This window comes from Camponotus vicinus, unplaced genomic scaffold (assembly GCF_025532165.1).
Source record: "Camponotus vicinus isolate PSW18456_S1 unplaced genomic scaffold, iyCamVici1.0 SCAF_5, whole genome shotgun sequence".
NCBI classification, from domain to species: domain Eukaryota; kingdom Metazoa; phylum Arthropoda; class Insecta; order Hymenoptera; family Formicidae; genus Camponotus; species Camponotus vicinus.
In genome coordinates this window covers 14,670,460-14,684,062 of record NW_028141977.1, presented here as the reverse complement: position 1 = coordinate 14,684,062, position 13,603 = coordinate 14,670,460, and the positions used below count along the sequence as shown (strand labels likewise).

Sequence of the window (13,603 nt, the reverse complement as noted above, 5' to 3'; positions counted from 1 at the left end):
AGAAAAGTACGTACAAAAAGCATTCATTAAGTTTATTGTATAGTTCTAAAAAAGTGAAACGTTGAAAGCTTTTAAGACGTTTTCTCTGTAATGTATTTTAAATTTTAAAAATACTGAAAATTATATTGGTCTACAATGTCAAATTTCATACTCGTTTTTCATATTGATTTTTGATAAATTTTCTGGTAAACTCGATGAAAATACTTTCCTCGAACAGAAAAAACCTTGAAGAGTATAAATTTTTCAATATTTTTAAGCTGATAAAATCTGAACATTTAGATTAAGATTGATTTTTCAACAAGTATTCCATTATACTATACATATTTATATCATTCTAGTAATATTTTAATTATTATAAGTCAAATTTAAAAAGCATAATGAAGATATTGTCAGATTAAATATATTCCTTTATAAATTGTAACCATATAGAAGTAAGTTTGAAATACTCGTTCGATAAGTTATGGCGTGTTGTTTGTAGGTACGAGAATGTTGTCGGTACCGGTTTTGGAAGTATACTATTGCAAAATCTGTCTGTATCAATAAACGGGTACTTGCATTTTATACAAGAGCGCATTATGTCACTTTAACTGTCGGTTCTCGCAATCGAATAAATTTTATCGGAAATAAATTCATAGAATATATCTCACTACAAATATACAATTTTCATTCTTACATTCAATTACAACACATGATAAAAATAATCCTTTTAATAGAGAAACATATTTTTAATGTGACTTCAAAACGATTCTATTAAAATTTTTATCTCATTGAGAAATATATTACTGTATAACATATTGATAAGTTTGTTACAGTTGCATCAATGTACGCTCTTGCAATTTTTAGTAGTTCGAACGTTTCGTCATGAGAAATGAGAGATATAGCGTGCTATACAAAAAAATATGTGCCTTTCCATTCTCTCTCGCACGTGCGTTTACGGATGCGCCATATGGTCGCGACAAAACCACATGCCGCTATGTTCCCATGCATATCGAACTGGCAGGTACCGATACGAAGGCATGTGCTCTGATACACATACCATCTCTTCATTGTCGGAGAGTTTCGGACGTAATTATCCTACCTCGGCAATTAATTAAAGCACATCAAGCTTTCTGGATTTTCAACTACATATACGACATTGCAAATGTCATTTAAAACTTAAATATTTCTATTACGCATCTATTGCGAAATTGCATAATAACAGTATTTGCTCAACAATTGAAAAAAATCTGAAAAATTATCTTTTAATACAGTAAATTATAATTACATTATGCTGTTATGTAAATTTATGATTAAAATAAGATTAATTCCGTCGATTATTAAAATTTCCTCAATGTAGACATTAGAATAAACTGCGAGTTATTTTTATTAAAATCATGATAGGTAAATATTTTGGTTTCTATTTTTTTACATTTAATTGCTAGAACTCTTTTTGAAATAGATTTCTTGTTGGAGGAAAAGTCAGAGAACTCTATCAATTTTACAGAAATTCTAAAAATAAAAGAGGTCAAGTCGTACGTATTTACACGAATCCGATTAATATCGTAGCGAGATTCACAAGATACAGTATGATAGTACAGCAACGAGTCCCGAAAGAGAGAGAGAAAGAGAAAATTGTGTTCCCAATTAAAATTTATTCATTACTGGTATCGGTTGGCATACTGTTAACTAGATGGGGGCAATCATTCGCTGGAATGTTTGACGCATTTAACGTGTTTGCTAATTGCGATCAGAAATTGCGTTTGCTTTCCACAACGATTAAATTTTAACAGGTCAGCTCGAAGAAATTAAATCGTTTAATCGTAAACGTTGATATTTTCTAACGAACATCGTAATAAACTCAGAGATAAACTGTAATTATTACATACATATGTATTCTAGCAGTGATCTTTAATGATATCTTCTGTTTTTTTATTCGACTTATTTAAGATTCAATGTCGAATTTTTTGCCATTTTTATTATTCTTTTTTTATTTTTATTAATTATATAGATATAATGTATAGTTTTTATGATGACATTCATTATGCAAAACTGGTATTAATGTTTGATGAACATTACATAGAGCCTTAATAAAAAAATTGTTGTTGTAGTCAAAGAAATATCTTATTCATGTTAATAACACCGTGTAAGTTATATGACAGAGTAACAAGGGTTTATTCATATTACTTGACGGTTCTCTTTGTTTTCAGCGTGGTTGTCTTACCGGTTAAGAGATTGCGCTAATGAGCGCTTTCTTCTCCACCGTTACTCACTTCTTACTGCGAATCAACTACGATTCAGTAAATTAAGCATGACGTAAACACAGTCTTTTAAGTATTATTCAAAGGTAGTCATTCTGAACGGATAAAGGAATCCGTGGGAATTGACGATTCACGGAACCAACCAATAGTTTCGATTATTACAAGAGGAGACGGAAGAAATCAAAGTCACTCGATATAAATGAGATGTAAATCGTTCCTGCATATTTTACTACTCCTTGCTGTAAAAGATGCCGTTTCTACCGTCGTAAAACGGATTGCGAAAAAAGGCGGAGGATCTGTCATGGGAATTCTGAGTCAAGGCCCCATAATCGTCCCTTTTCTTCGGTGTGTATGGTTCACACAATGAGTGCCGTATAATAATGGAACCATGAATAGCATTGTTATTTATACGCGGCAATAGATGAATATACACGCGCTTAATCGCAATGTGAAATCGGGTTACAGCAATTAACGAAGCATAACATTTCATCATTGGCCTCCCGCGCGTCGTCGTTGATCGGATAGATAAATTGATCTTTGTTTCATGAATGAATGCTTAATTTGGCGAATAAGTTCAAAAAGATTCAAAGTGCATTTTATATAATCGCAACTGCATTTTATACAATGTATTCGCGATGTATCAGTGAAATTTCAGCGGAAGTTACTGAACTATGCCGATGATTTAATCAGTCTGCATATGACTCGATGATTAACCTATCACCTCAATTAACATTGGAATAGCCGATAAAATATTTCAACATCAAATAAATAGAAATATTTCCTTATTCAGAGTCTTGAGTATTTAAATTAGCAAGTAAGTGACAATATTTCTAATGTTAAAAAAATACCTACATGTGTTATTTTTTAAAATATATTATAAGAATTATAATATATTTTAAAACACATTTATGAAAACACGTTCTCTTTACAGGATAATCATATGTGTACTATAATAATTAATTTCTTAAATGTCAATATAAAAATATGTTAGCAAACAGTGCCATCTTTCACAGATATTTATTTAATACATATTTTTTATTAAATAAGGATCTTTATATAAAATTCACGCATGAAGAATACTTTGATATTGCATTATAATTAAATATGTATGTGTATGTGTATAATAAATAATGTGTGTGAATATTATATATATATATATATATATATATATATATATATATATAATATTTTATAGTACAATGTCTCACATACATACATATTTTTTTATACGTTTTTAAATTTAGAAGTCTTGTGTTATTTTCTTTTTTTCTAAGTTTTGGATGCAAATATTTATTTTGCCATGTATTTGTTTACATCATTTGTAGTGTTACATAATATATTTAATACATATTTTAAAAATTCAAAAAGAAAAAAAAAATTTAAAAATAATTTTAATATCCAAATGTGTGTGAACTAATTTATGGGTCACTATATAATGTAATGTACATTATATATATAGCACAGTGGAAATGGTAGAAATCAATACACTAGAATCCTTGAATGAATTTGAAATCGATTTCATCCTAATGTAGAATTAAGATTGAACGAATGCGAATCATGTTTCATTGCAAATTTTAATCTTTCATATAACATATTTTATATATACATATGTTTACTAATAATTTAATTCATATCGAGATAATTTTAATTTAGATTAATGCGAATTTTTTTTATAATATTGAATGTTAAAATAAAATATAATAAATATAGTTTTAACCAGATTATTTAAATCATTTTTTAATATTTATTTATATATTCACATATTTCATACATATTAATAGTGAATACTTTTTCTGTAGAATATATATAATTACTATTCATAAATACCATAATATAAAATATTGCATAGTTTTATTATTTTTGCACTTAATCTATCTATTCATGATCGCGTGCTCTCAATATTTCAAGTACAAAAAGCATATCATAAATATTGGGAGCACATATCGATATTCCAATGTACAGGAAATGAATCAAAATGCCCAAGCAGATGTGTGGATTTTACTGCCTATTTTATCACTACCCCATTTCACTATTCTGCATTTATATTTTTAAAAGAGAGAAAAGATAATATTAGAATTATATATAAAGAATAATATTAGAAACTAATTTATTTTTCAAACAATATTGAGATAGAGGTACAATTAAAAACTCACCTAAAAATTTTATCAATTCTGATCCAATTCAGCTTTCACTTGAAAAAAAAAAGAAATTATATGCGAGAAAATCACATGTCATTATGTATACCAGTATTAATGTATATAGAAATTATTATTTTAATGTATATAGAAATTAGATAATACACTCAATTGTGTGTGAGATTAATACTTTATTAATACTATTATTAAACAGACATCTAAAACTATTTGTTTAATAAAAAATGTTTGCAGTTGTAAATAAACCATATTTAAATTTAGAAAATTATATAATTTCATAAGTTAACTAATGATTTGTTAAAATGTTATTAATCTGAGCATTAACAAATTAAATTTACAAGCAATGATATATCACTTGCGTAAATAAATACAAAATTATAATTAATTGAAGGAAATTATTTGTAAAAAATTAATGTAATTTGTAAAAAATTAATATTATAACAAGTTTTTAATATTTAATGCTATCATAAAGAGGAGTTTTACAAATTCGTTTAAATAGCTACCGGAAAAAATTCAATTAGAGAATGCTTTTATGATTCTAAATAGATGTAAAGCAGCATGAAATTAATGACTCTTAGATAACAAGGCTTTATAACGAATGATACTTTATCAAAACTTTATAGTGTACTTGATTTAGCAGCGATAACAATAATTTATCGTTTTTATTTTAGAAGAGAAAGAACAAAAAACAATCTTGATTTATATTCTGAAATTTGGCAATTAAGTATTTAACATGTTAGAATAAATTACTTAGTTATATATACATATATGCCAGTTTAAATACCCTAAAACGTATTATAATTTAATATTTAATTCTCTCTTATAATCAATTCGTGTTAGAAATAAATGATTTTATTGTTTAGATTTGGCATTCTATAATAAAATAATATAGTTTTAAGTTTATCTGTAATAATATTGTTTATTATAAGTATATAATTATAATAAATATTTTATTAAAATAAAATTAATTTGAAAAAAAATTTGTTCAATCCATGTATGTTTAATTTACAAAAAAATAAATAAAAGTTAACGAAAAATAATAAATGTGCTAATTTCTAAGAATCTAATCTAAGGAATTTAATCTGAAGAAATTATATAAATATATACATGTTAAATATATTACAAAAATTTACGTAATAAAACTTCTTTAAAATTTCTTTAATAAAACTTACATATAATTACATTATTTTATTTTTAAGCAAATATCAAACGGCATTAGCTTTAATAAAAAAGTGATATAAATTAAATAATGATATTGGAAAAGAGAGAAAAAACATAAAATTAAATGTTATAAATGTTGTGTGTGTGTGTGTGTGTGTGTGTGTGTGTGTGTGTGTGTGTGTGTGTGTGTGTGTGTGTGACTCATGTTATAATTTTAGTAGAAATTTGTTTTGTATATTTTTAATATGTTTATTATATTCAATTGTTCAGAAATGTTTTCTCGTAAATAAAAATAACAATTTCGCTGAGGATAGGCTGCGCGAGACGTTCCGCAAAAAATTGGAGTTGCATCTCCCATGATACTCTTTCGGAGGAGGGAAGAAAAATATATTCTCATTTGGATTGACTCGATGTCGCGACTCCCAGGCGAGAAGACTCGTCGTCGATTCGTTACAAAGGAATCCCCGTGCTACTTGAACGTCTACGCGCCCCATAAAAATGTACACGGCACTTTATATCGAGCGAGACCGTTCCCACGACACCCTGTGGGCCTCTCCTATGGGAATATTTTATAGGGGTGAACTCGTATACGTATATGAGCGCGAACGCGTGCATAAGCTTACATACATATACCACACAAGCGTGTGCGTCTCGCGAGGCTGGTTCTAACGGCAATCAGCGTGCTTGCATTTTCATCGGTGGTATACTGATCTTGATGTTATGTCTCACTTTCGATTCCAGCGCAACTCCGGCTAACTAATTGGAAACGTATATCACAATTTGAATTTAATTGATATAAAAGAAAGCGCGATAAAGTTTTAACTGAAAGCCTATATTTTTAATAAATAAATTATTTGTCATTTGATGTTTAGTAAATAGTAATTTCTCGATTAATGCATGAATTAAACGCAGTCATGAAAAGAAAGAAAAATAAAAATTTTCGATATAATCGAAATTAAGTTGAGAATAATTAAAATTTATGTGTTCTTCGGACAAAATACAATAATAATAAGCATTAAATTTAGATACAAGAGAATTATAGTATAACTATAAGAATTTATTTTTAATATCAATTATGGTAACTATAAAGATTCATATTTCTTTCTTGTAATGTCGCATGTCGTGACCCAATTTCTTTTCCAGACGTTTCCTCAAATATATTTCCCCTCATCACAATTTCCTTTTTAAAATTAAAAAATCCATTAGATATCAATTCTTTAAAATTGTTAAATATTTACGATATTTTATTTAATTATAGATATTTTTGGATACTTTTAGATATTTTCTTCATAATCTTTCTACAGGTTTGAAACGAAATTCCATTTTCGTTTGAATGATGAATTAGAGAAAAATATATTTTATCTTAAACACATAAAAACTCCGTTTTTGTTTTTATCAAATTCTTCAATTTATTGCTCCCGAGAGTTATAGTTTCGTTCTCGAAAGAATTCTATTTAAAGTGTAAGTCTTGCTTGAATTGTATCGTTGTTTAAATAAAATTCAGTTTAATACTTTATTCAATAGTATTTTACAATATTCTATTTTCAAACATCTTGTTAGCCTTAACAATATAACCACATAATTTAATATAATTAATAATAATTTTCGATATAGTAAAAAAGCCATTAAATTTGTAATGGAGAATTCTAATGCCAAAGTAAGAACAATAATACAAGAAGAATGCTCGGAAGTTAATCTAAAAGCACTTAAACGCTCTCGACTATATGTAATGTCTACCTTAAATTGATTTATATTTTGGAAAGCTAAATTTTCAAGGCACTTTCTATATGTTTGTAGAAAATGGACTTTACACATGATGACATTGTATCAATATTTCAAGAATCTCATTATTGCTATTCCGTGTAATTACTGTATAATTGTGATTATTTGTCATTTGTCATACATACTTAATTACAGAATGAAAATAAACTTTACTCAATGCATATTCCTAATTTCCACATTATTTATTCAATATCATTGAATGTCCTAAAAAAATACAGAGTTTGCTCATCTAATGTCTGAATTGTTTGATATATAAATACTTTCTTTTTCCTTTCTCTCTCTCTTTTCTTTTAATACCATTTAAGTGTATGAAATTAATGAATAGGAACAATGCTCCAGAGAGACGAGAGAAAAAAATGATAAAATGAAAATGTAAGAGAAAGACAGAATGCTGAAATAAGAGTTAATAAAAGAATGAGACATTAAGTGTGACAAGAACTCTAGCATCATACATAAAGAAAATAATATTCATATCGGTTTATTAGGAAAAAAATATTTCTTTTTCTAATAAGTTAGCATACATATTTAAACATAATAAAAAAATTCTATTAAAACATAAAAACATACTTTTAACTTGCAAATTGTTAATCTTACAAAATACGTTGGTATATGTATTATTCAAATATAAAAAAAATCTACAAAAAATAATCTATTGAAATATAAAAAAACATTTCTAGAAAAAAATATTATACACCGTCTTGAAACGTTTGATCGATATATTATAAGCGATTTATATATAGCTTTATCACTACAAAAGTTAAGAAAGCTCTGCATACATTCCATATACATTTTTATAATAAGACAGTTTTATAATGTCATTTAAAATGGTCATATATGCAAATTACAAAGTCATATAAATTATAATAAAAATATGATTATACAATTGAATAATGATAAAGCAACAAACTGCCATGTGTGCATTAGAATTCACTTTATTAATATCATTAATTTTATAGATATTTTTATAGAATAATAAATATTTTATAGTATTATATAATAAAAATATTTATTATTCTAAACAAAGTTGTAGACTCTGATATAGAACATTTTCAAATAAAAAAATAGGCTAATTGAGAGCCAAGCGCAGGAAATAGAAATTATTTTTCTTTCCATGTAATTTATTAATTATTTAAAGTTGAATGTTTCGGTTTTTTATTTAGACCATTCTCAACCACCAACTGTCAAATAATAAAAAAAACCTTAAAGTGTAGACTATAAAAAAAGTAAAATTTAATAATTACACGTAAATAAATACACTTAAATATATACACATAAATATATATACAATTAAATATATACACATAAAATTAGGTGAAAACGTGCATACGTCCTTTTATGATTTTCAGCAACCTTCACAAAGCACAAGCCTCTTTCCAATTCCAATCATTAAGAAAAGAAATACAATATTTAGATAGAATATTTATTATTTATAAAAAGAATATTTTTATTATTTATTAAAGAAAATACAGTGAAATAAAACTTCCGTCTTCCTACTCTCCTTCGATTTTGAAAAAATTTAACAAGCATATAGCACTTATTAAATGTAGTCGAACGCCATAAGTATGAATGGAAACGTTTAATTTTCGAGATATTCAAATTTTAGTTATATGGCTAAATAAACAATATTTAAGATTTCCATTTGAAAAAAATTAAAACTCAATAACATTTTATTAAAATGTTTGATCTAATTAGTGTGTTACAAGACACATATATATATATAATATATATATTATATAAACATAAACATATTAAAATATTATTATAAAGGAAAGAAAACAAGAAATCAAAAGAGCTTATTTTCTTAAGTATTGTTCAGCCATATAATTAAAATTTGAATATTGCGGAAACTAGATATTTCCGTACATTCGCACTTGTGGCTTCAACTATAGATAAATGCATTATAGCTGTAAAATTTTATCAAAATCGGAAGAATAATATACGGAAGTCTAGCTAAAAGTTATTTAAATATGCAAAAATATATCACAGAAAAGAAATTAATGATTTTTGAATGAATTTTAATTAGCGGAAACAGAATTTCATAAAAAAGTTTCGATTTATATTAATTTAAGTTTTATACACATAGACAGAAATAGTTTTAATTTTTTATCAATATTTATGTATGTGCGAAAATGTTCTAAAAAATATGTTTGACCCTAAAATTAATAAATTTTTTTAATATATTAATTTCTTCCTTCATTTTGAAATCGAAAGTTATAAACATTAAACGATAAAATAATATTGTCTTATTACTGCAATATGTTAATTAAAAATTATTTAAAAATAGAAGTATTTTTTTATATTAAGATTTTGAAAGATATCAAAATAAAAATAAAAATAAAATATAAGATCGGAAAGAAAAACTAAGATTTTACTATCAAATGATATTGTTCGCATTTACCTGATGAGATTAATATATGCCGTGCTACATAAAAGTTGTCGACAAATGTAAAAACAAAGCATAATTGTATGTAACAAAGTATTACTTACGTCAAAATTGTGATATTAGTCTGCACGACGTTAGCAAAATATTTTTTCTTTTTTTATAACATAATAATATTTAAAATATTATTTATTCGATAAAATTATTGAGCACATAACATTTTCTTTTGTGTCTTAAATGTTATACGTAAAACATAAAAAAATTATCATAAGTAAAATAAAATGACGAAAAGACAAACTTATAATATATCATAAAAGTAAAATGCTCTTCCTGAATAATACATTTTGTATGTTACAATCATTATTTATTTAAACTAATTAGAGTTGTATAGTGATATGAGTGTATGAAGTTTGACAAGTTAATTTGCATTTGAACGATAGCTTAGAAGTTGGAGGTGGATATCTTACATATATATAAAGGCGTGAGTTTTTTGATTTGAGAAGGTACTACCACAGAAAAATTGTGAAGTGTAATACATCAGAATTACAGCAAAAATGTTTAAAATTATCGCCATAAGTTGCCTTATGGTAACTATTGCCGTAAGTATCATGTTTCTTAAATCTATAATAGTTTACATCATAAAAATTAGAAAGCAAATAAAATGGAATTGAACATATCAAATTTTTAATCAAAATTATAGATAGAAATATCTTGATATTATTTTTTGATTGTTATATTATAATTTATATATATTAAAAATAATATAAGTTTTCTTATGAAAGTATATATATATATATGTATATATATATGTGTATATATATATATATATGTATATATATATATATATATATATATATATATATATACATACATATATATATATATATATATATATATATATATATATATATATATGTCATGTATTTTGCATTAATATATTGATTCATTTAATTTCAGATCAGTTTAAAAAAAGTAGACGGTCAGTATATATATAAGCCTGCGCTTTTACAAAAAGAATCTGTAATTAATTCTCCAATAAAGAGTCTTGAACATATACAGGTAAATATAATTTTTAACATATTTTAACATATTTTAACAAATTTAACTATCGAAACGTAGAACGCAAATATATTAGATCATTAAATTATATCGTTAAGTTGTATTACTGAAATATAATCCGATACAATGTTAAAAAAAGTTATGAAAACTCTGCGAATATAATATAGAAAAACTGATGTGCTAAAAAAAAACAATGTTTCTTCATTTTAATTATTGCTTGACAATTATTAATTATTCTTTTACAGTCATAAAATAATCCAATCTCGAATACATACTTAATCTACGCATTTTGTATTTAAATTGCTTGTAGTAGAACTAACAAAGGTAGAAATAATACGAAAAAGCTTAGTAATGATATTGATATTGCATAATATCATAGTAAATTAAAGAATATTTTCCACGAATTTCATAAATTCATAACATCACATCAACATAATCTAATAAAGTTAATAAATTTGCATTTTTCTCAAAAGAATTATCAAATTTACTGTTAATTACTGATACTTACATAAAATTCTAAACATTTGTCTTGCATATTTGCAAATTTTATTTATTTCGGAACATAACGCCATTTTTTAGTTTCCCTTTTTCTTTCTCATTTCATTAAGTCTAAAAAGAATTCAATTTATTGGAAAGGTTTCTTTTTAATATAATAAAATGTTAAACAATATAAAATGTAATTTGTTTAAAAATATTTATTAACAGGCTGGCTTGGAGAATAGTGTAATAGGGTATATCAAAAATCTCGAGGATGTTAAAGTTACATGCGGTAAACTTTATGATGACATAGAGGGCGCTGTCCAACAAGTGTTATCGATTTTGAAATCTTGCTTAAAGGAAACAAATGAAACGTCTGTTATTGAATCAGATATACAAAAATTGACGGATGTGGCAAATGGTTTGAAGAAAGATATTGCGGAATATGTACATGAAATATCAACGACATGCCTTAAGGTCCCTTACAACATAACTTTGTGTTCCAGTACAATACAAGTATGTATTTTAACATTAATTTTTATTTTTAAAGTTTTTGGTAATAATGTAAATAAATAATTTCATAATGAATAAAATAAATTTCTAATTATTTAACTATATGATCAAAAATATTTAAACATATTTTAATATTTCAAGAAGGTTTTCTGCAATTGATGAAATTGATCGTTAGAAAAACTTTTTAAAAAATCTCTAAAATCTATTTAACATATTTAATTTATTTTCAGAAAAACTTCGCTAAGATAGATATGAGTGAGCTATCTGATATTGCGCTATCCTATATTGTTAATGCTTATCCTTTAAAATTCGTGATCCCTTTAATCCCAAATATAACACAATGTTATAAAGACCTATCTCATCAATTTACTTCACAATATCTTAATGGAATTTACCACGATTTGACAAACTGTACTCAAAGCATTCAGCACTTATTGGGCGCATAAATTATTTGTCAATTAATATGACCGCTTACTCTATATTTTACTATTATATATATATTATTACAAATACATATCACTGTGAATATATGAGTAAGATTTCTTCACACTATGCAAAGCATTATATGTAATTATGCACATATTTTCAAAAATGTAACAGTTAATAAATATTATTAACAAAATATTGTTATAACTATATTTATTTTTTAAATGAAAAAAGCCAATTTATAAAACTAACAGAAGTAAATCTAAAATTGTAATATATAAATTCAACAATTAATTTTATTAATTTTATTATATGTATTTTATTATAGTATTCGTAGATTATATAATTTTTCCATCAAACAAAATAAAACTAAGTAAAAAGTTTATAAAAATTTGATCGATTGTGAGAAATAATAAGACTACGCATAGTTAATAAATGCAAATAGCATATAATCATGAGAAAGAGTAATCTAAAGGAAAATTTGACAAAATAAAAAAAAGATTGAAAAAAATAACATAAAATAAATAAGAAAATAAATAAGAAAAAATCAAAGAATAAAAAATACCCCATATGAGTTTAAATATAATGACAAAAACAGTCAGATGGTCGCAACATATAAAATCATCGTGGACGAATCATTGATTATAAGAAAAGCGAAAGAAGACCCAATCAATGTCACTATTGAATCACAACGCTCACATTGTTACACGAAGCTACACATTAGACAATGAAAGAAGCGTTGTATGCTCACGTTAACTGTGTCCACGTTAATAAGAAGGTATCATCTTGTATTGTCTCGCTTTATTCTCTGTCGAACAACGATATTTTTTTGTATAATAATGATCCTGTCATTTTCATTTATGAAAAGTATCACGAACGAATGATAACGATCAGGTGAATCAGAGATCATTGCTCCCAAACTACGCGATTATTCATCACTAACTGAGTAATCGTATTAATTATAATAATATTACTCACACCGTATATACAAAATAAAAAAAATTATATATGATGCGAATGCATCTTCATGACTCAAGCGTACTTAATGATTGCACGAAAGAGTGAAAAATCATAAAAAAAAAAAATAAAAATAATCTTAAAATTGAAAATCACGCGAAGATATGTATTGAGAACGTATATTGTACATTAATTTAGCTAATACATATATTCACAGCAAAGAAACAAAATTTGTTAACACAGCAAATATTGTTTTAATAAATTTAATCAGCTCTATATAGATGACAAAAAGATACTTTAAGGTATTATTTCCTTCACTTTTCATGTCTATATATTTACGATATCGAACCTATATTTAACAAAATTATATTATCGATTTTAATCTTTGTTTCAGATTAATATCACAGATTTATGGACACCTATTATGTATAATTTCAAAGATTAATATCATAGAATAA

At 25.2% G+C, this 13,603-nt stretch overlaps 2 protein-coding genes across 4 annotated transcripts in view; one reads left to right on the top strand and one right to left on the bottom strand.

Annotated features, from left to right (window-relative positions):
• Positions 1 to 13,603, bottom strand: part of Numb (NUMB endocytic adaptor protein) — a 67,606-nt gene that overhangs the window by 29,830 nt on the left and 24,173 nt on the right. Inside the window, exon 2 of one of the 3 annotated variants that reach the window (XM_083100406.1) lies at positions 4,391 to 4,428. The exons of the other annotated variants lie outside the window; for them this stretch is intronic. The gene's annotated coding sequence lies outside the window, so the exon portion shown is untranslated. The remainder of the gene's footprint in view (positions 1 to 4,390; positions 4,429 to 13,603) is intronic. 3 annotated transcript variants of the gene reach the window in all.
• On the top strand, positions 10,157 to 12,384 carry LOC145972127 (uncharacterized). The gene is made up of 4 exons (XM_083100417.1): positions 10,157 to 10,312; positions 10,671 to 10,772; positions 11,478 to 11,765; positions 11,993 to 12,384. Exons 1-4 carry the CDS (start codon positions 10,268 to 10,270, stop codon positions 12,206 to 12,208), a joined length of 651 nt encoding a protein of 216 aa, XP_082956543.1. The 5' UTR covers positions 10,157 to 10,267; the 3' UTR covers positions 12,209 to 12,384.